We start from the raw sequence: 24,578 nt of genomic DNA on the forward strand, positions 1-24,578 counted from the left end.
TAAGACACTGATGGGAATTGGGTTAAAATTGTTTTCAGAACTAGTTTATGAGCTTGAAAAGGGCATTCATTATCTTTTTGTCTTCTTGGCAAAGCTTTTGTTGTTGCTTAAAAGCAAACAAAATAGGGGCTGGACAGATGGCTTAGTGGTTAAGCACTTGCATGTGAAGCCTAAAGACCCCAGTTCGAGGTTTGATTCCCCAGTACCCACATAAGCCAGATGCACAAGGTGGCATATGTGTCTGGAGTTGTTTGCAGTGGCTGGAGGCCCTGGCGCACACAATTCATTCATTCATTCTCTCTCTCTCTCTCTCACTGCCTCTCTCTCTCAAATGAATACATAAACAAAAAAATTAAAAAAACAAACAAACAAAATAAATGGGCTAAACAGATGGCTCAGTGGTTAAGGCACTTGCCTGCAAAGCCTAATGATCTGGGTTGGATTCTCCAGTACCCACATCAGGCCAGATGCACAGTAGTGCATGCACCTGGAGTTCATTTGCAGTGACTGGAGGCCCTGGAATACCCATTCTCTGTCTGTCTCTCTTTTATCTCTGCTAACAAGTGAATAAATAAATAAATAGAAAAATAAAAAAACAAAAACAGGGGCTGGAGAGATGGCTTAGCTTAAGGCATTTGCCTATAAAACCAAAGGATCCTGGTTCAATTCTCCAGGACCCATGTAAGCCAGATGCATAAGGGGGCACATGCAACTGGAATTCGTTTGCAGTGGCTGAAGGCCCTGGCGTGCCCATCTCTCTCTCTCTGCCTCTTTCTCTGTATTAAATAAATAAATAGCCGGACGTGATGGCACATGTCTTTAATCCCAGCACTCGGGAGGCAGAGGTAGGAAGATCACCATGAGTTCAAGGCCACCCTGAGACTACGTAGTAAATTCCAGGTCAGACTGAGCTACAGTGAGACCCTACCTCGGGAAGCAAAAAACAACAACAATAATAATGAAGATGATGAATAAAAACCACCAAAATGTTTAGGATGGCATCATCTAACTTCATGTACAAACACCTCATACTCTATTTTCAAAGACTAAGAATGATATAAAAGAACTCACTACTGCTTTACAATCACAAGGCATCTTCAATGTAAAGAACATATTTGCCTCTTAAGGTAATAATCTAAAATTGTTTTAAAGAACTACTTATTTTGATGTTTGAATTCCCTACTGTGAGTAAATATAAATCATGAATTAGTATTCATGAGAGAAAAATCAATTTAAAACTTAGCTAGTGGATTTGCACATGTATTTCCTGAAACTTTGTTAAAATTTTTTAGTCAGATTTTTACTCTATTGAAAACATTGAGATAATTCTATTCTTGTATTCAAATCCAAATAAATCAGAGCTTAGTAATATTTAAACATTTCACTTAAGCATTTCTTATCTACCAGATCTCAAAACATACTTTCATTGCCAAACTCTCTCCAAGGGATGCAATATTCTCAGATTTTTTATCCAAACATGCTTGCAGGCATTCCTTTTCTTTAGCCAGATCATTGAGGGTTGCACCAAGAATGCTGATTTCTTCTCTCTGTGCAATACTTTGCCTTGTAAAATTATCTAAATAATCATAAAGATATTGTTTTAATCAAGATGATAAGAATCTTTTTTCCAGTTCAAGTAGATTTAAATACTCTTCAAACTAAGTTCTCCCATATTGTATTTAAGGACTGAAAATAAGAGTACTATATTTCAAATAATAATGTTTTGTTTAGTGATTAAAACCCAATAAATCATAACATTCTAGTGTCTCATAAACATAAAAGAAAAATTAATACTTTGGGATTAGAATGGCCAAAGAAAGCTACATGTCAAAGTTCTAAGTACATTTTTATGTGTGGTAATGTGGAGAAGGTGAATCATTGAAGCAGGCAGAATATCAAACACCCTGTGGCTTTTGCCCTCCATGCATGTCCTCTCCCCTCCAGCTTATGATGATGGTTGACTGTAAAGCTGGTACCAAATTGTAATAAAATACTTAATTAAATCATCTTCAGAGTTAACTGTCTTCCAATATTTTGAATGTTTCCTAAAATTCCTAAGGGAAAAGTAATGTCAGAAATTCTGAGTAAGAACTCTAGCAAGCCAATGTCACTGTTGAAGGCTTGAATAACTGGTACAGAATCATGATTTTATATTGTGGTTTCTCAATCAGCATGATCACCATCACCTAGTAATATAAATTTTAGGCCCTCATCCTACTGAATCAAAATTCTGGGAGTGAACAACAGCAATTTGTATTTAAACAAGTATACCCTACCTTGAACCCCACACTGATTCAAATCTATAATCAGGGCTGAGAACCACTGGTCTGTAGTAGAGGTTCTAGGGTACCTAGTGATAGCTAGTGAAGACACAAAAAGCCCTGGTCCTTCAGCCTGGCATGGTGGAGCACGCCTTTAATCCCAGCACTCAGGAGGCAGAGGTAGGAGGATCACTGTGAATTCAAGGCCACCCTGAGACTACATAGTGAATTCCATGTCAGCCTGGGCTAGAGTGAGACTCTACCTCAAAAAACCAAAAAAAAATTTTTTTAAAGCCCTGGTCCTGTCTTACTTCCAGAATTCTGTCCAATGATCTTAATTAAGTTGCAGGGGTTTGATACACACCAAAGTTTAAAAGCTACTGGTCTAGAGAGCTCTCTAAGGGGACCTCTGCTAGATATGACCTCTAGATAAATACCTGTGGAGCTTATTCCTGCCAAGGCCTTCCTTGGCTTGTTCTTACTTAGTCCTGGATTCTCTTATCCTTCTCTGTAATTTCTCTAGGTGATTTCATGATTTAAAATATCATGTATATGCTGAGGCTACACACACACACACACACACACACACACACACACACACACACACAGACACATACACACACGGCTTAGATTTCTCCTCTAAGATACCATCTGATATATTCAACTGTTTACCTTAAATCTTTACTTGGAATCAACATGTCAAAAGCAAACTCTCTTTCAATATTTATTTTTCTTTTCTTATTTATTGTTTCAATCAGCAGCAACTGCATCTATGTAATTACTCATGCTAGCATTTTTTGAACCACAGACTAGTAAGTGTTAAAAAAATGTTTCTTCTTCAAGACAGTCAATTTATAGTCCTGAAACTTTACTTTTCGCTATAAGATGGTAAGGTATGGCCACATTTTTATATACAGCACTAGTACATAAACAGAATGTTTTATAAACCCAAACAGTATTACCTAAATATTATCTAAAGTAATATTACATACTATTATTCCATTATAACAGCAGTGAGCAAACTGCATAGTACCAGTTTACTAGTAATCATCATAAACTAGAAGGTTTTGCTGCTTTATTTTTTCACTGACAAATTTTGTCAGCACTAGTATTCAAGGTTCTACAGCTAAGTTTTAAAATGCTACTGTATCAAAAAGCACATTTTGGAGGTGTAGAAGATGGCTTAGTTAAGGCCTTTGCCTACAAAGCCAAAGGACCCCAGTTTGATTCTCTAGTAAACCAGGCACACAAGGGGGCACATGCATCTGGAGTTCATTTGCACTGGATGGAGGAGGCCCTAGTGCACCCATTCTCTCTACCTCTCTCTCTCTCTCAAATAAATAAAATATTTTTTAAAGTACATTTTTCATTATTTTGATTCATAAACTTTTAGATTAAGAATCTATTATCAAGTTTATCTATACCTGGAGAGAAAACATATTTTTCTACCAGACTGAACAAAATTTACAAATAATAACAGGAAAAACTCACCAATTTTTTCATCCAAGCACATAATTTTCTCCTGAGTAAGCTGTAGCTCATATTTTTTCTTTGCAAGATGTCGCTGAGTATCAGAAAGATCTTTTTCTGTGTTTTCATATAAAAGTCTGAAAATATTTTAATAATGAAAACTAATTCTGAAATTTTTACACTTTGTCAACTTTTAGTGTATTTACATCTAAAAGTTTTTAAGGATGCTATTTTTTTTTTCTTTTTAAAAGCCTCATTTTACAACAATACTATGGACAGTTTTGGAAATAAAAAGGGATCTTCAGCTGGGAGGTGGGTCATGCCTATCAACTCAGCTCTGAGCTACATTGTGAGTTCCAGGTCAACTTGAGCTAGAGTAAAAACCTGCCTTAAGAACAAAAATAAAAAATAGGAAAACAATGGGACCATCAATCTATCATGTCAACATTAGCATAATGGTGTTCATTGTCTAGTATGTTTTGCTATGTACATTTTAAAGTTACTATGCTATAAATTTAAAACTGAATCATTTTCTACTTCTATGTAATTTTTATTATCTTTAAGTCTTATAATATGACCCTACAGAGATCATTATTTTCTGGCTGAAAAAAAAAAATTACATGAGTAATAGTCATTTACTTTTAAGCACATATACTGCTTATATGCTATTAGACATTTAGGTTAATTCCAGTTTTTCATTTTTATAAATGAGTCTGTAATGAAGACCATTTAATAATTCCACAAACATCTATTGTCTGGTATATAGAAACACCAGAAGTTAAGCTGGGCATGGTGGCGCACACCTTTAATCCCAGCACTCAGGAAGCAGAGATAGGGGAATTGCTGTGAGTTCAAGGCCACCCTGAGAGTACATAGTGAATTCTAGGTCAGCCTGGGCTAGAGCAAAACCCTACCTTGAAAAACCAAAAAGAAAAGAAAGAAAAAAAGGAAAGAAAGAAAGAAACACTAGAAGTTGAGGAACCAATAGTGAATCACAATAGCATCGGCCCTGCACTCACTGGAGTTCTCAGCTCATATACAAGTAAACTTCCAGTTCTAGAAATATGGAATACTAGGTAATCTGAAAGCCTCTTCACCATAAAACACTTAGCCCTAGTGAATATAAGGAGCATTATTTAAATGTATGACAAAGCTTGCAATAAGTTGAAAGAGAAGTCTACTGGCACGTAAACAAAGCAATAAGACCTACATTAGAGTATGGGTTTGCCTGTCTTAGCCTACAGTCTTGTGTTTTACCACGGAAACAATAGTCCACATAAAGCACTCACCATGTCATTAGTGAAAAGGTCAGACTAGAGATCTTGTCAGATGTTGAAAGCTCAGTGAAATAACAACAACCAATAGTTTTCTTTTGGAATTCTTTCTTTTTTCTTCTTTTTAAAAATCTTTTCTTCTTTTGGAATTCTTAAACTCAAGATAAAAACTCCAAGTAAAAGGTGGTTCAGGTTTGTCATATAACCTGGGACACTTTGAGAAACTTCTCTAGAAATATGCTCTTAACAAGGGCAAAGAGCTAAAACCCATAAAAAGGCTTGATGAAAATGATCTCACATTTCAAAATCACAAAGCACATTAAGAACCAATACAATCTTAATGAGAGTAAAAGATATGCAAAATAATTAGATCTACCAGAACTTCAGAGTATAACACTATCAAATAGAAACTTAAAAATACATGTGTTGGGCTGGAGAGATGGATGGCTCAGTCAGTAAGGTGCTTGCCTACAATGCCTAAGGACTGGGATTTGATTCCCCAGTACCCACATAAAGACAGATGCACAAAGTGGTGCATGCATCTGGAGTTTGTTTGCAGTGGCTAGGTATCCTGGTATGTCTATTCATATTCATATTCATTCCCTATCTCTCTCCTTGCAAATAAATAAAATACTTTAAAATAAAAAAGTGTTTAAATACAAAGATATACATAGAATACAAACATTTTTTTTGAAAACTTAAAAGATTAACCTAAAATCATTAAAAGTTAAAAAAAAAAAACTCAATGGAGGGGGCTGGCGGGATGGTTTGGAGGTTAAGGCACCTGCCTGCAAGGACCCAGGTTTGATTCCCCAAGACCCATGTAAGCCAAATGCACAAAGTGGCATGTGCATCTGGAGTTTGTTTGCAGCAGCTGGTCTCTCTCAAATAAATAAAAAAAATAAATATTGTTTAAAAACACAATGGTAAGTTAACAGTTAAAGCTACAGAAACTAGTAAATAGGGAAAAAATGATCAAAGAAAATTACCTATATCAAAGCATAAGTAAAAGGATGGAAAAGTATAAGAGAGACTGAGATATAAAAGACAGAAATATGAAGCCTGTTATTTACCTAATAAAACTTCTGTGAGATAATACAAATAATATTCAAAAAATAATGGCTAATAAAGATGAAATCTTAGACTAAGAAAAAACTAATCTGCATCTATTGAGGCAATTACAAGTAGGTGAGGGTAAGAAATAAAAAGACTTCAGAGAAAGCCAGATTTGTAGATTTTACTCAAGTGATAAAATGTGGCACCAGTGAATTATTATGTCATATATGTATACTGTAATATCTAGAGAAATCACAGAAAACTCTATAAAACACTAAGAAGTATTTTATATATGCATACATGTGTGTGTATGTGTATGTATACATACATACATACATACATACATACATATATATATATGGAATAATTTTTGAGACAGGGTCTCGCTCCAGCCCATGCTGAGCTGAAATTCACTCAGGATGGCCTTGAACTCATAGCAATCCTGCAAACTCTGCCTCCTGAGACCTGGGATTAAAGGCATGTGTTACCATGCCCGGCTGAATAAGGAATTTTTAAAATGTAAAGTAACACACTGAAGGGAAAAAAAAACAGAAAAATAAAAAATGCAGAAAAAAGTAACATGGAAAAACTAAACCTTATTCAAAATTATATTAAATCTCTATACCATACCTTATTTTTAATAACCCCAAACTGTAAACAATCAAAATGCCCCACATTAGGAAAATAACTTGTGATACAATCATATCATAGAATAAAACAGTGAAAAAAGTGATACAAAAATTTGAACAGATATTTTTATTTTGGTTTTGATAAGTACAATATGCTTATAATTTAAGAACATTTTATTAAGACCAGACAGTTTCTAGAATATCTTACAGAAGTTACTTTTCATTAGGCTCTTCATATTAGTTACATTCATGGACTCTAGAAGACTTTGAAACTACCACACTGACACCCTTGTAATGTGCATTTATAAGATTTTGATCCAGTGTGCGTTTTTACATGTGATCAAACTGACATCTTCAGTACATTGCTTCAAGAATGTTCTCTTCATATTTTACTATTTTGTATCGATGCATTAAACTACTATCATTAAGAGCTTTCCCACCATCTGAATGAATACAAGTCCTCTCCATTAGACATTCATGTGTGCTAGTACTGTCTTGATAATGAAATCAGTCTACATTCTCCTTCTTTCAAATGGGAGTCCTCTTATGTTTACGTAACTGAAGCCCTTGAAGGCTTTCCTACACACATAGGGTTTCTCCATGTGAGTTCTTTTCTTATGTGAGAACTAGAAGACTAATGCTGTCCTATAGTGCTTACATGCATGAGGTTTATCTCCTTTGAAATTTCTTTCATAAATTTGGAGGAAACTGGAACACTTGAAGGTTTTCCCACGTTGTTTGCATGTATAGGGTTTCTCTGCAGTGTGTATTTTATTTTAGTGTGTATTTTAGTGAAAATGGAACTGAAAGCTCTCCAACATTGCTTACATATGTAAGGTTTCATTCCAATGTGAGTTCTTTCACATAGTTGAAGAGCACTGGAATGGCTGAAGTTTTTCCCACATTGTTTACATTCATAGTGATGCTCACCCCATGAAATATAAATCCTGATATATTTTCTAAGAAAACTGAGGAAAACAGAGCTTTATCACAATGCTTACCTTCACATGGTTTCTTTCCAGTACATGTGCTTGCATGCTTCTGAAAGCACTGAAGAAAAGTGAAGGCTTTCCCAGGGACTTTATAGTGTTTCTCCAATAGTCCTTATGCTAATCTTTGTTCACAGTTTGAGTTATGAGGGGAAAATCTGGGGAATAATGACCAATGAGGATTTCTCCACAGATTTCATATGGTTTTACTCCAGGAGGGATTTTCTTGCTCAAAGTACACTCTGGAGTCTGCACTGAAGATTTATTCACAATGACTCCCTTCTCTGTATTTACAGGACTTCTATCATGTCACTTTTCAGATATCACCTTGGACTTCTATAGCCATCATCGTTGCACTGGTCAGCAAATCTCTGTCCTACATAAGCCAGGCTCCAATGTTTCTCTTTCTCAGTGTTTACATTTCTGCTGAGGTTGTTCTGGGAAGGATCCAGCAAAGCCCTCTCATCTAGGATGAAGTTCATAGCCACATCATCAAAGGTCACTGACTCCATTTCCAGTTTCTATGTGTGTCCCACATTCTTACCAAGGGTCTGTCATTCTACCCAGGTCACAGTACAACAAAGAATGAGTAACATAAGGGTCTCTGACATACATAATCCCTAAATGGTTAGACCAATCTCAAAAGTCATATTTGTAAAATTCTGTTGCAGTCAGGTTTGAATTGCTGGTATAAATAACCCAACCAAGAGGAGCTTGGGGAAAAAAGGGTTTATTTTGGCATACAAGCTGAAGGGGGAGCTCCATGATGGGAAAACAATAGCATGAGCAGAGGGTGGAAACCACCCTTGGCCAACATAACGTAGACAACAGCAACAGGGGAGTGCTCCAAACACTAGCAAGGGGGAGTTGGCTAAAACACCCATAAACCTGCTCCCAACAGCACACTGCCTCCTGGAGGTGTTAATTCCAAAATCTCCATCAGCTGGGATCCTAGCAGTCAGAACACCTAAGTTTATGAGGGACACCTGAATCATACCACCACATTCCACCCCAGCCCCCATAAACTGATAACCACACATGATGTAAAATGCAACGCATTCATCCAACTTTAAAAGTCCCCGTAATTTTTATCAATCCCACTGGTGTTCATACATCCCCTTAGACTAAGATTTTTTAAGTGAGCCATAATACAAAAAAATACCCCCAAAACCCATAATAGCACAGAATAAACATTCACAGTGCAAAAGATGGCATTGGGCATAGCAAAGAAATATTCAGCCAATACAAGATTTAAAACAATTAGGGCAAACATCTAACTGTGTATCTTCAAGTTCAACAGCTCTAGCCAGTGACAAATCCCCAAGTCTGATAATTCTAACCAGCAACAAGTCTCTGGAGTTCCAATTTTGCCCCTCCAGATAGGCCACTTACAGTCCTAAAAAACTTCATCTGGGGCTGACAGCCATCTCATGGTCCTGGTATCTCCACTGGGTCTCCACAGCAATCCACAGTTCATCCTCACAGCTACATCAGGTCTCCATGCTTCACACTACCCATGGCCGTTTCCAAAACATAAGACTGCATTGCAAACTCAATGACCCTCTCTTTCCTGCATTTCTTATTCTCCATAATACCTGGTATAGTGCCAATTTGTTAATCCAGTGGGGGAACAAAGCAGACTTTAGGGCTGGAGAGATGGCTTAGCGGTTAAGTGCTTGCCTGTGAAGCCTAAGGACCCCGGTTCAAGGCTCAGTTCCCCAGGTCCCACGTTAGCCAGATGCACAAGGGGGCGTACGCGTCTGGAGTTCGTTTGCAGTGGCTGGAAGCCCTGGCGCGCCCATTCTCTCTCTCTACCTCTATCTGTCTTTCTCTCTATGTCTGTTGCTCTCAAATAAATAAATAAACAATGAAAAAAAAAAAAGCAGACTTTAAAGAACAGGAAATTCCTTGAGCATTCAGGCCCCTTCAAAAGAGTCTATGTTCTTCCTGTTGCCCCAATGAAGGTCAATTGGCCCAATCTCAAAGGTTGTAATCTCTCATATAATTGCAGCTAAATTGGTAGAAATTTCAGCTAAATATTTCATTTCTGTGCCATATCCCTCTGCATATACCAGTCTGTTTCTATGCAATGCACAACTTCTCAGGACATGGCCATAACAGCAAACCTCTCACACAAACTGCCTCTAACCCATTCCAGGCAAAGCTCTTTCTCACCCCTCACAAGCCAAACCTCATAGTCCATAGTTCTTACTACATTTTGGTATTTCAACTCTGACCAGAATAGTCCATCAAGCTGGACTCACTGCAAGGCGTCTCTTAGGCCAAGGTTTCAAATCCTTCCATATTCCTCTTGAAAATCTGCTCCAAAAGGCCAAAGCCACACAGTCATGTATCTAGCAGCAATCCACTCCTCAGTACCAACATTACTGTTGCAGTCAGGTTCACACTGCTGGTAGAAATCACCCAACCAAGAGCAGCTTGGGGGGGAAGGGGGTTATTTTGGCTTATAAGCTTGAGGGGGAAGCTCCATGATGGCAGGGAAAACAATGGCCTGAACAGAGGGTGGACATCACCCCCTGTCCAACATAAGGGAGACAATAGCAACAGGAGAGTGTGCCAAACAGTAGCAAGGGGGAGCTGGCTATAACATCCATAGGCCCTTCCCCAACAATACACTGCCTCCTGGAGGTGTTAATTCCAAATCTCTATCAGCTGGGAACGTGGTATTAAGAACATCTAAGTTTATGGGGGACACCTGAATCAAACCACCACAGATTTCATTTGTAATAATTTTGAAATGACAAAATTATACAGTTAGAAAATAGATTAGCGAGTACCAGATACAAGGTATGGTGAGGGGAAGATTGGGTTTGACTATAAAGAAGTAGCATAAGGAGTATCTTTGTGAGAATGGAACTTTTGTATCTTGAATATTGTGGCTGACACATGACAGCATGTGTTAAAATGACACATAATTACACACATACATTCACATACATTGTACCTATGTGTTTCTGGTTTTGATACTGTAATGCAATAATGTAAAATGTAAACATTGGGAAAAACTAAGCAAAGTAAAAATTGACTACTCTGTGTATTTTTCAACTTCTTATGAATGATCAAATTACTGCAAGTGTGCCCATGTTTGATATGTGTGTACATTTCCAATATGCAAACTGTGCATAAGCATGACATATGTGCAGAGGTCAGAGGAGGATGCTGGGTATCCTCTACTATTGTTTTTAACATTATCAAATGTTTTTAAAGTAATAAAACAAATTCCAAGATGCAGACCATATAATTAAATTAAAAGGGAAAAATATGGCTACAGAAATCAGGCACTACTGTTTTTTTTTTGTTGTTGTTGTTGTTTGTTTGTTTGTTTTCCTAAAAGTTCCTCAAAGTTTGATTTCAATGTATGGCCAAAGTTGCTAAGGAAAGCTTCTTCATGCTGATTCACTAAGGCATAAAAGAGGGGAAAACTATGCAGTTCAGATATCATATAAGGTTAAAAAATTACCGTGGTTTTATACTGTCAGGATCTTTCCCAAATATGGAAAACCTTCCAGCATACATTATAGCTGTTCTTGGGCTATTAAGCAGCAAACAACCAAATATTTTTAAAATACATACATGATATCTGTAGAACAATGATATCTAATAAGAAAATTGTATGTATAGACTGTCAAGCCTAATCAATAAATCACTAATACACCAGTTCTTAAAACAGGCATTCAAAGATGGCCAGGGTACTACACTCCTCAGATACAAGGCAAGTTTGAAGCCAACATAAGATACAACTAAAAATAAAGAAGACGGTATCTGCCCATGTGTCCTATATAAACCAGGCTCCAGTGTTTCCCTTATTACATTTCTGTTGAGGTTCTTCTGGGGAGGATTAGACAAAGCCCTCTCATCTAGGATGAAACAGATTGCGTGTGTTTGAGAACCATGCAATCCATCATAAACACATCTTAGGAAACCATCTAAGATTATATGTATATACTTTAGAGGGGACTTTGATTAAGCTACCTAATATGTAGTTTTCCTCATTATGTCCATTCTTTCAGCTAAAATCAACCTCTATGTAAAGCTATGTAGCAGATTTTCATAATCACAAATCTTAGATTGTAAGTCCATATTGCTGAAGACACCACTTTTCAGTTATAAAACACTAAAAAATCAAGCTCAAACTGAACTGGAAGCTTCCACCCTATGGCTAGTTAGCATAGTGTTGAAAAATGCTATGCAGACTACTGTGGTGGCAGGGAGAAAATCATCAGCAATCTTACCCAGCAGTGGATCCACCCTGAAAGCACAACCACTGTTATAATAGCGGCATAAATGGTACAGGGGTAACACACTACTCTCTGATTAGATTTGAGGTTCATTCCATGAAAGGGAATTCATGCTTGAAAACCTAATCAAAAGCCTATGACTGGGCTGGAGAGATGGCTTAGCGGTTAAGCGCTTGCCTGTGAAGCCTAAGGACCCCGGTTTGAGGCTCGGTTCCCCAGGTCCCACGTTAGCCAGATGCACAAGGGGGCGCACGTGTTGAGTTCATTTGCAGAGGCTGGAAGCCCTGGTGTGCCCATTATCTCTCTCTTCCTCTATCTGTCTTTCTCTCTGTGTCTGTTGCTCTCAAATAAATAAATAAATAATTTTTTAAAAAAAGCCTATGACTTGGGAAGATCATAGATCCTAGGGTGGAAGCTACTATTGTTTGGCTAAACAGACATGTTATATCCATCAAATGGCCTTCTAAATATTTGTACGTTTATACTCATAGATTAGTGCCACTTTTACCTTTGGTCAGAAGTTTCTTTTTGAAGACATCAGTGAATAGTGGGGAGACTCAAAACTGGTCAGAATTCTGAGACTATAAAGCTGTTGAGTGCTCAGCACTAACTGAGATATCTGTATTATACCTTCTGCAGCTCAGAGAACATTGTGGAAGAGGAACAGAAAGAATGTAAGAGCCAGAGGATGAGAGGAATGTCTTAGAAGTTTGTCTTCTGGACATGAAGTGGCCATTGCATTCATGACCTGTACAATACAGAGTTACACCTATCAACATTTTCAACATGAATGATGAAACAGGGTAAAAAAATTTTTTTAAAAATCACAAGTGGGTGTAGAGATGCACACCTTTAATCCCAGCATTTGAGAGGCAAAGGTAGGAAAATCACTGTGAGCTTAAGGCCAGCCTGAGACTACACAGTCAATTCCAGGTTAGCCTGGGCTATAAGCAAGACCCTACCTGGGAAAACCAAAAAAAAAAAAAAAATCACAACAGATGAGAGATTGGTTGAAAAGAAGAAATTCAGTGGAGGGGAGTCAGGGTAGGAAAGAATAGACTATTTCTAAGATAGAAAAAATGGAGAGTGTGCTGGGCACAGTGGTGCATGTCTTTAATCACAGCACTTGGGAGGCAGAGGTAGGAGGACTGCTCTGAGTTTGAGGCCAGGTTGGGACTACAGAGTTCCAGGTTAGCCTTGGCTAGAGTGAGCCCCTACCTTAAAAAAAGGGAGTATCAGAAATCAAAAGTGAGCAATAGGACAGCTGAAAAGTACAAAGAAACTTAAAGAGTAATGCCATAAAATGGAGCAAGCAGAACAAAGGTCTAGCCACTGAGATTCCCTAGTGGGGAAAAGGAAATCAAAAGCCTCATCCAAAAGGTAAGCCAGAAGCGGGACATGGTGGCTTACACCTTTAATCCACCACTCAGGAGGCTTTCTGTGAGTTTGAGGATAGCCTAAGGTTACATAGTGAACTCCAGGTCATCCTGGGCTAGAGCAAGACCTTACCTCAAAAAACAAAACAAAAAACAAAAAAGCAAAACATGTACATATGTGGAATCTATAGGTATATATGTGTGGAATCTAATGATATCAAGCTCATAGAAATAAAAAAAAGGGGGGGGGGCTACTGAAAGTTGGAATTGGTGGCTGAAACAAGATGTTGGGCAAAGGAAACAAATTTGTATATGAATAAATCCTGGAGTCTTAAAGACTAGCATGGTAACTACAATTAATAATAATGTTATACCAGAAAAGTTTCTTACACAGATTTTACTATTTTCACCACATAAAGATGACTGAAATAATTATTGAAAAACATATGTATATCAAAACATCACACTGTATTATTTGAATATAAGTTATCTCTTTCACCTTCCCCCTTCCATTGAAGGCTTTCCACAATGGGGTTTAGGGTCATAAATGCATCAGTCAGCCTCTTTGGAGGGACAATGCTTCAGAATACCTTCCCCCTTATAGTTCTTACACCCCATATTCCAAAATGTTTGCTGAGCCTTAGAGGAGATGTTATTAGCCTCCTTTAGTGTTGAGCTCTCAGCAACCTCTGATTTTCTTAGATGAGTTTTGAGTCTCCTCAGTGCCTCTCACCATATCAATGGAGAAAGTCCTCAAGCTAGCAGGGAGAGACTCACTCATGTTTAATCTACCACTTCCTCTGAAATTTTTCCTAAGTCCTGGAAGATGTGACAGTGATAACTCAGTCATGTTGAGCAGTTGGCTTTCTTTGCTTGTCTTACTGATGGGTCTTGAGTCTTCTAGATATTCACGGCCAACTGTACAAAGCAGATTTTTCAAACAAGAGTTGGGAGCAGTATTGCTCAAAGGGGATAAGCACAGACATTTAGAAGACTTTTTGATGTGTATACCCTCTCCTTTTAGTCAAAGAACAGTGGGAGAGTCTATAACTTTCTGAGCTATAGGCTTCTGACTTGGTTCTCAGTACTAGGTATGAATTCCCTCCCACTGAGTAGGTATCATATCTAGTCAGAGAACCGTTGATTACACCCACAACCTGTGTACCACTACTGCACAGGCGTGTACATCTTCCCTGGACGGCTGATTTTGTAGTTTACAGAATTCACTCTATTGGTAACCATTATAACCCAGCAGTTCATGTAGCATTTTTCATCACCAACAAGGGATAGCTAGCATGAAGACAGATTACATGTCAGTTCCAACATGATCTCTTGATATCCTGGAACAGCAGCCTGTGGTGTCTTCAGCAATAGTCTTACCATTTAGATCTGGTGGGTAACCAAGTGCTTTTGCAATGGCCTGCATTGTTTTGGGGCACTTGTGGGCCTCCAATACCAATAGTTCACTGTAAGGGGTAACCCAGTTCTGGCACTTGGATATACTGGTAAGAGCCTATGGTTTTAGGATAAAGCTTTCCCTACCCCTATAGGATGTTTCTGCTCAAACTACCCCCTACCTCCTCTCTTATTAAAAGAGTTGTATCTTTCTCAATATTTTTGTTTATTTGACAGGGAGAAAAAGCAGAGGAGAAGGGGTATGCCAGGGCCTCCATCCATTGCAAACGAAGTCTAGATGCATGCAGCATCTTGTGCATCTGGTTTACGTGGGAACTGAGGAATCAAAACTGGGTCCTTAGGATTTGCAGGCAAGTGCCTTAACTGCTAACCACCTCTCCAGCCTAAGAGTTCTATCTTTTAATTAGCCAGCCCAAAAGGTTTCTATGGTACATGAATCACCATCCTGTCATTAGTTTTGTTTATCTCCCTGCTCCCACTCTTCTTCACCTGAGTACACTGACTCTTCCTCCCCCTGTATTGACCCTCTACTTTCCTGACAAGTATCCCTTTCATCCCTCCCTGCTTCCCCTCTCTCCAAGTCTCTTTCCAGCATCTTTGCAAATACTATTGTTGCTTACTACAAATTATAAACAAATCAAACTATTCTACATATGATCCACATATGAGAAAGAGCATGTAGCATTTGTCTTTCTGAATCTGTGTAATCTTGCTTAGGATTACTGCTTCCAAATCCATCCATTTTCCTACAAATTCCATTTTTCCTTACTGCTGAGTAGAATTCTATTGTGTATATGCACCACATCTTTATTATCCATTTATGACATGACTGGCAACTGAGCTGATTCCATTTCCTAGCTATTGTGAATACAGCAATAACTAACATGGCTGAGCAAGTATCTGTATGTATAATAAAGAGTAGAGTTTTAGGGTATGTGCCCAGGAGTGGTATAGCTAAATCAAACAGAAGGTCTATTTTTAGACCTTAGAGGAACCTCTGTCCTGGTTTCCATGATGGGGCCCACCAACAGTGAATGAGGGTTCTTCTTTCCTCACACCCTTAACCAGCATTTGATTATTTTGATGATAGTCATTCTGACTGTAGTGAGACAGAGTCTCAGTTATTCAGATGGCTGATAGCTAACATTTTTTAAGATGTTTATTGGGTATTTGTATTTCTTCCTTTAAGAATTCTCTATTTGGTTCCCTGCACCATTTTCTGACTGGGTTATTTTTTTTTTATTGCTTAGATTTTTAGTTCTTTGTACATTCTAAATTTCTGCCTGATATGTAAGTTGTTTACTGGATTTATCAGATGTGTAGGTTGCCTATTAAATCCATTGATGGTTTGCTTATCTGCACAATACCTTTTTGGTTTCATGAGATCACAATGGTTGAGTGTCTGTCTAATTCCCTGGGCTACTGAGGTCTTATACAAAAGGTCTTTCCTTATGCCTATAGCTTGGAATGTTCTCCCTAATTTTTCTTCTCATCATTTTAGTTTCAGATCTTATACTGAGGACCTCAATCCATATGGAGTTGATTCGATTCTTTTTTTTTTTTAGGTAGGATCTTGCTCTAGCCCAGGCTGACCTGGAATTCACTATGTAGTCTCAGGGTGGCCTAGAACTCAAAGCGATCCTCCTACCTCTGCCTCCTGAGTGCTGGTATTAAAGGTATGGTTCACCATGCCCAGCTTGGAGTTGATTTTTTAAATTTATTTATTTATTGAGAAGAAGGGGGAGGAAGGAGGGAGCTCCAGTACAAATGAATTCCGGATGCATGCACCACTATGCACATGTGGTTTATGTGGGTACTGGGGAATTGAACCTGGGTCCTTTGGCTTTGCTGGCAAGCATCTGAATGGCTAAGCCATCTTTCTAGTCCTGGAATTGATTTTTGTGCTGTGTGAGGTAAGAGGGTCTACATTCATTCTTCCATGTGTGGTTATCCAATTTCTCTAGCACCATTTGTTGAAAATGCTGTCTTTTCTCCAGTGTACTTTTTTTGGCCTTTGCCAAAAATCAGGTGAATGTAGTTATTAGAACTTATACCCAGATCTTCTATTTCATCAATCTAATGTGTCTGTTTCTTTGCCAATTCCATGCTGTTTTTCTTGCTATGGTTTTGTATTATACCTTGAAATCAGGTACGGTGATACCACCAATGAATTATTTTTGCTGAAGATATTTTTGGCTACTCAAGGCTTTTTGCTTCCATATGAATTTTTTTTTTTCTGTGAAGAACAGTGTTGGAATTTTGATTGGAATTACATTGACTCTGCATGCTGCTTTTGGTAGAATAGCCATTTTCACAATTCTTCCAATCTATGAGCATAGGATATCTATCTTCTCATGTCTTCTCCAATTTCTTTTTCTAGTGTTTTAATGTTTTTATCGTAGAGGTTTTTCACTTTGGCTACGACTATTACAAGATACTAAATTTTTTATGGGTACTGTAAATGGGATTGCTTCCCTGATTTCTTTCTCTTATGTTTGTCATTGATATATACAAAAACTACTTAATTTTCTTTCTTTCTTTTTCAAGGTAGGATATTGCTATAGCCCAGGATGACCTGGAACTATTATGTAGTCTCAGGCTAGCCTCAAACTCACAGTGATCCTCCTACCTCTGCCTTCTGGGTGCTGGGACTAAAGGTGTGTACCACCATGCCCAGCCAGCTACTGGTTTTTTTTTTTAAAGTAGCGTCTCACTCTGGCCCAGGCTGACTGATTTTCACTATGTAGTCTCAGGGTGGCCTTGAACACAGCAATCCTTCCTTTGCCTCCCGAGTGCTGTGCCACCACGCCCAGTAGCTACTGATTGTTTGTGTTGACTTTTTTTATCCTATCACTGCTGAAAGTCTAGCAGCTTTAGGAATTTTTTGGTTGACTCTTTCAGGTCACTTACGTATAAAATCATATAATCTGTAAATAGGGCTAATTTGACTTCTTCCTTTCTCATTTGTATCAATTTTATTTCTTTCTCTTGTCTTATTGCTCAAGCTAGGACTTCATGTACTATGCTAAATAGCAGTGGTGAGAGTCAACACTCATGTCTTGTTCCAGGTCTTAGTGAGAATGCTACAAGTTTTTCCAAATTTAATAGGATATGGACTTTAAGTGTGTTATATACAGCCCAAATTATGTTAAGATATGAACCCTCCATCACTAATATCTCCAGTATTTTAGTCATGAAGGGATGCTATATTTTGTTGAAGGCCTTTTCTAATCTATTGAAATGATCATATGATTCCTATCCTTAAATCTATTTACATGATCATTTATCAGTTTTCATAGGTTGAATGATCTCTGTATCCCTTGGATAAACCTACTTGATCAGAGTGGATGATACATTGATGTTTTCTTAGATTTGTTTTGCATGAATTCTACTGAGAATGTTTGTTCTAAGTTCATCAGGAATATTGGGTCTGTAATTTTCTTGTTGTGTCTCTGGTCTAGTTTTGGTATTTAGTGTAATGCTGGCTATAAAGGAGTCAGGAAGCATTCCTTCCTTTTCAAGTAGCTTGAGAAGAAATGGTTTTGATTCTTCCATAAAGGCTTGGTATAATTCAACAGTTCAATTTAAGCATGGACCTTTTTTGGTTGGGAGGTTTGTAATGACTCCTTCAATCTCATGTTATAAGTCTATTTAGGTAATCTGCTAGGTTTAGTTTGTTTTTTTTTTAATATTTTATTTATTTATTTGAGAGCGACAGAGAGAGAAAGACAGATAGAGGGAGAGAGAGAGAGAATGGGTGCGCCAGGGCCTCCAGCCTCTGCAAACGAACTCCAGACGCGTGCGCCCCCTTGTGCATCTGGCTAACGTGGGACCTGGGGAACCGAGCCTCGAACCAGGGTCCTTAGGCTTCACAGGCGAGCGCTTAACCGCTAAGCCATCTCTCCAGCCCTTGTTCTTTTTTTTTTGAGGTAGGGTGTCACTCTAGTCCAGGCTGACCTGGAATTCACTATGTCGTCTCAGGGTGGCCTCGAACTCAAGGCGATCGTCCTACCTCTGCTTCCCGAGTGCTGGGATTAAATAGGTCTAGTTTTAGTAGGCTGTATAAATCATCATTTCTTCCAGATTTCTAATTTAGTGGAATGTAGGTTTTTTTAAGTCTTAATGCTTCTCCTAATTTCACTGGTGCCTGTTGTAACACCTCCTTTTAAAAATCTCTAATCTACTTGATTAGACTTCTCTCTTTTTATCAATCTTGTTTATTTTTCAAAGAACAAGCTCTTCATCAATTTTGTGGGGTTTTTCAATTAAGTGATGTCTGTCCCAATCTTATTTCTTTACACCTGGTATTTCTGAATTTGGATTGTTCTTTTTTTGTTCCCCAAAGCCTTCAGATGAATCATTAAGTTACTTACTTGAGATCTATTTTTGTAATATATGTAATTAGAACTATAAACTTCCCTTTCAAAGTGCCTTCATTATATCCTACAAGTTTTGGTACATTATGTTTTCATTATCATTCATTTCCAGGAATGTTTTTAAATTTCCTTAACCCATTCACTATTCAGTCTCTAGGCATTGGTATATTTTCTGTTGTTTCTCTAGCTGTAGATGGCCAGCTTTATTGCATTATGGTCATATATAATATTGGGAGAAATGCCAGTTTTCCTTAATTTGTAGAAACTTGCTTTATTTCCTATGATATGACCTATTTTAGAGAAGGGTCCATGAACTGCTGAGAGTGTGTATTCTGCAGTTTAGGGGTGTTCTATAAATGTCTTTTAGGTCTATTTGATCTAAAGCGTTATTTGTTCCATTGTTTATTTTCTATTTAGATTATCTATTTGTTGACAATAGTGGGGTTTTAAAGTCTACCACTATTATTGTGATGTATTTCTTATTTAATGCCTAGTAGATTTTGCTTTATAAAATTTGGTGTGGCTGTTTGATGCATTTATATTTATGATTGTAATATCCTCTTGTTGAATTGTTCCCTTGATGAGTAGAAAGTGGCCTTCTTTATCTCTCTTGATTATTTTTGGTTTAAAATCTATTTTGTCTCTATTAGTAAAGCCATACCTGTATGTTTCCTATTTCCATTGGCTTGGAACTTCTTTTTCCATCCATTCACCCTAAGATGGTATTGATCTTTAATCATAAGGTGGTTTTGCTTTTGTTTTGTAGGCAGCAAATGATTGAAACCAGTCTTTTGATCCAGCCTGTTAACCTGTATCTTTTGATTGGGGAGTTGAGTTCCCTGATATTCAGAGTTATAATTGAAAGGTATAAGTTAATCAATGTCAAGTTGAAAACTTTGTGGAGTGTGGTGTTTCTTGATCTTCAGTTACTTTCACGTCTGTTCTAGTCTTGATTGTCTCTTCCTGTAGACTCTTGAGTATATTTGTTCTCTTCAGTATAAAAAATTCCATTCAGTAGTCTCTGTAAGTCTGCCCTAGTACTCATGTAATCAGAAAGCCAGCTTTTATCATGGAAAGTTTTTCTTTCATCTTTTATGCAGGATAATTTTTCTGGGTAGTTTGGGTTGGAAGCTGTGGTCTTTAAACATTTCATTGCAAATTTAAATGTTTAATTCTGATGGACTCAACTTTTTAAGTGATAAAACTGTTTTCTTTTATAGCTTTTACTCTGTGTTTAGTGTTATAACCATAATGTGACATTTCTCCTCTGGTCCTGTCTATTCGATGTAGTCTGTCTTCTGTACCTGATGAGCCTCTTTTGTAAGATATTCTCTATACCCTTAAGCCTTTAGTTCTTTTCTTTCTTGTATGCCCATGATCTGAATGTTTTGTCTTTTAAGTGTCCTACATTTTCCTCATGTTTTGTTAACCCTTTATTTTTAAGGTGGGAGAGGGAGAAGAAAAGAGAAAAAGAATGGATACACCAGGGCCTCTTGCCATTGCAAACAAACTTCAGAGGCACACACCACTTTGTGCATCTGGGTACCTGGAAATTGAATGCAGGCTATCATGCTTTGCAAACAAGTGCCTTTAACTGCTGAGCCATCTCTCCAGTCCCATTAATATTTTTTTATTTCATTAATTTTTAAAAAATTTATTTGCAAGCTGAGAGCTAGACAAAGAGAATAGATGTGCCAAGGCCTCCAGTCGCTGCAAATGAACTCCAGATGCACTTGTCACTTTGTGCACTTGGCTTTATATAGGTACTGGGGACTCAAACTCAAGTCATTAGGCTTTGCAGGCAAGCACATTAACTGCTAAGGTATCTCTCTAGCCCCCAATTTCATTTTTTTTTAATTGTCAAAAAGAATTGTCATTGATTTGGGCCTCCTGATCTATTCCTTTGTCTTGTCCTTGAGCTCTGATAGTCTGTCCTCCATAGGATCTAGCTTGTTGGTGAGGCTTTCTTGGGAGCCTTTTAAGTGAGTTAGTTCATTTTTGTTTTCCATTAGGTTTTCCTTCAGCATGTCCATCTCTTTATTGAACTCCATTTTCATTTTTTTAAAAAACAATTTTTGTTTGAAAGCAGAGAAAGATAGGAAAGACAATGAATGAATGTGGGGGCACCAGAGCCTCTAGCAGCTGCAAATGAACTCCAGATGCATGTGCCATTGTGCATCTGGCTTTTGTGGATACTGGGGAATCAAACCCAGGTCATTAGGATCTGCAGGCAAGTACCTTAACTGCTAAGCCATCTCTCTAGCCACTCCTATTTTGCCTTCTTAATTTGACATTTTATTGTCTCTTGAAAGTTATTCCTCCATTTGGTCATGTCCTCATTGAGTTCATTCCCCTGTCCATTGTGTTCTTTTTTTGTCTTTGATTCTTATCCATTTCCTTCACCTATTTCTTGAGATCTTTTTGATTCTCTTCTGTTACTTAGCCATCTGAATTCTTTTCATTCTTTTTATTAATTTTTCTTCTATTTCATCCCGCTGTTTGCTCATATTCTTATTAAGTTTGCTGACTATGCTTATTGTAATTGTGTTTCCTCTAAGTTTTCACTGGAGGCTTTAGGCTGGAACTAAGCATTCTTGGTTGGGATATCTTGTCTTAGTCTCTTGTGTTATTTGTTTTGCATTGGGTTTTACCTATCTCAATAGAGTCCTATTAATTTCTGAGAATAAAGCAACAGTAGGTCTTGTGTTGCCTGTGTTGAGTGGCCTGGTCAGCCTTGATGCAGCTGCATGTGGGATGACAGTATATCTGCAGGTTTAGGCTGAGCACAATGGAAGCTGAGTAAGCTTCTTATATGAGCAGTGTCCTGGGCTGGACCCTAGGAGACCTGGCCAACTTAGTGCCTGGGACTGTGGAGTGTGATCAGCTCTGGGAGTCTCTACTCGAATGGTCACATTCCACAGTCTCTGAGAGAGATAGAAGTAGGCAGACAGAGTGAGAGACAGAATGGGTGCACTAGGCCTCATGTTAGGCAAACAAACTCTAAATGTATGTGCCACTCTGTGCATCTGGCTTGATGTGGGTATTGGGGAATCACACCAGAACCATTAGGCTTTGCAAGCAAGCACCTGTAAGTGATCAGCCATCTATCTAGCCCAAGACTTTTTAAGAACACCAAAAAACTGGACACGAACTTATTGTAATCAATGAATTTCACTTAAAAGCACTTGCTTTCTAAAGATACTGTTAAGAGAAGCAAAAGGCAATCCACAGGCTGGGAGAAAATATTTGTGAAACTTATGTGACAAAAATTCATTGCTAAAATATAGAAAGTTTATAATTTAATAATACAACCCATCAAAGATCAAAACAGATATGTCACGAAAGATATTTGAATGGCAAATAAACACATGAATCTCACACCTAAGGCCATTAATCATTACAAAGGGAAAATTAAAACCACAATATGTACCTACTAAAACAGATGAAGATGGAACTGAGGCTGTGGCTCAGTAGCAGAGTGCCTGCTCAGCATGTGCAAGGCCCTGGGCTTGAACTCAAGCATCACCAAAACAAAACAACAACAAAAGAACAGCTCAAGTTAAAGAGGCACTGCATACCAAATATTGGTGAGGATATACAACTGGTGAAAATCTCTTACAGTGCTGCTGCAAATGTAAGTAACATAGTACAAGCACAATGGAAAATCAATGGCTTCTCTAAAGATAAAACATATGTCATTTTACTTAGCCATTTTATTCTTTGGCCAAGAGAAGTAAAAGTATATGCCACAGAAGACTTTATATATAAAAATGCTCTTAGCAGTTTTATTTGTTGTAGTCTCAAACTGGAAACAACCAAATGCCTATGCATGTGCACATCCATATAAATGACCCTACTCACTGATCAAAATGGATATTAAACACATTTGACAACATGAATAAATTTCAAAATAATTATGCTGAGTGAAAACAGCTAGATGAAACATATACTGTATGATTTCATTGATTTGAAACATTAGAAAATCCAACCACCTGTATGCCAAAAGTTATATAAGCAGTTGTCTGGATATCAGCAGGTGTGTAAAAGATCACAGAGAAGCATGAAACTGTTGAGAATACAAGATAAGGCAAATATCTTAATTGTGGTATGTTGATGACATACATGTTTGTATGTGTGTATGTATGTGTCAAAACTTTCCAAAATAAACAAAATGTGTGCATTTTGCTTATACATGTCAATTACACTTCAGTAAAACTGTTACAAACAAGTGTACATCAAAAATCCACCAGAACTGATAGGCAGGGAGGAGTCATCCTGTTGAGACCTGAGGGTTGAAATTGCAATTAAAGGGCTACACAGCAAAACCCTGTTTCCAAGTCCCCCAGATAACTGTGTAGCTGTCCGTGAGAAAATTTGAAAATGCTACTGAAATGTTTTTAAAAGCTTCCAGCAGGGCTAGAGAGATGGCTTAGTGGTTAAGGTTAAACTTATGACTTTTTGCAAACATAGGATTAAAATAACTAGAAGTATGCTTCCTGGTTAAGTGGGCATTTACCAGTATGTGGCTGATCTTGGGGAAACCATTCTATATGCAATGAGGTTTCTCAAAACTATCAAGAATAATCATGCTGGGCATGATGGCATTCGCCTTTAATCCCAGCACCTGAGAGGCAGAGGTAGGAGGATCACTGTGAGTTCAAGGCCACCCTAAGAATAGTGAATTCCAGGTCAGCCTGGGCTAGAGTAAGACTCTACCTTGAAAAACCGAAAAAAAAAAAAAAAAAAAAGAAAGAGTAATTTTTTCAGAAATTAAAATTTTTTATTAGGAAATTATACTATAAAAGCAGAGCCATTAGTTATAATAAACTGATTATTTAACAGCAATTTAGTTTACCTCAATGAATTATTCTCTGCTTTTTGTCTGCCAAGTTCACTTTCAGTATCCATTGCCTTTCTTGCTAGGGATTTCATTTCTTTTTCCACAGTGGTTATGGTTTCCTTCATCAAAGTCATATTTGACATTTGCTCCATACGTTCATCATCAAGCTATATAAGCAGAATAACAAGGTTACTATCATCATTAAAAAGCCTCAGTAGGGGAGAGCCATTCAGCCCTTACTTTCCACATGGGATCTCTTCCACATGGCCAAAGCTCTTTGAACTTTCTTTTCTGTCCTTTCCATGGTTTTTTCCTAAGCCCACCACTTGGGCTCTCAAGCCACATGGGTATCTTTCCTTCATTCTATACTTCCCTAAATAAATATAATAATTTAAAAATAAATAAATAAAAAATAAAAAGCCTCAGTAGTCTTTCCTATAGAGAGGCACTCCTACAAACTGTAGTTCATAGAAAAATTTAAATAATGAGATGATTAACTAGACTTGACCTGAACACTGTGGGAATTTTATGTATAAAGTAAGAGAAACAAAATAAACTATGTATCTTTCTGGAAAGTGTATTACAGTGCAAGAGGCCAGACTTTTCAATCTGGTTCAATCTAACTACATATA

At 37.7% G+C, this 24,578-nt stretch overlaps 1 protein-coding gene across 1 annotated transcript in view; it reads right to left on the reverse strand.

Annotated features, from left to right (window-relative positions):
- Tsga10 (testis specific 10) overlaps window positions 1-24,578 on the reverse strand; it is a 129,380-nt gene that overhangs the window by 71,889 nt on the left and 32,913 nt on the right. The window contains exons 9-11 of the mRNA XM_045148050.1: window positions 23,962-24,113; window positions 3,753-3,868; window positions 1,422-1,576 (exon numbers count right to left, since the gene is read on the reverse strand). Of these exons, the coding sequence (XP_045003985.1) occupies window positions 1,422-1,576; window positions 3,753-3,868; window positions 23,962-24,113 (423 nt within the window). The remainder of the gene's footprint in view (window positions 1-1,421; window positions 1,577-3,752; window positions 3,869-23,961; window positions 24,114-24,578) is intronic.

This window comes from Jaculus jaculus, chromosome 4 (assembly GCF_020740685.1).
Source record: "Jaculus jaculus isolate mJacJac1 chromosome 4, mJacJac1.mat.Y.cur, whole genome shotgun sequence".
NCBI lineage: Eukaryota > Metazoa > Chordata > Mammalia > Rodentia > Dipodidae > Jaculus > Jaculus jaculus.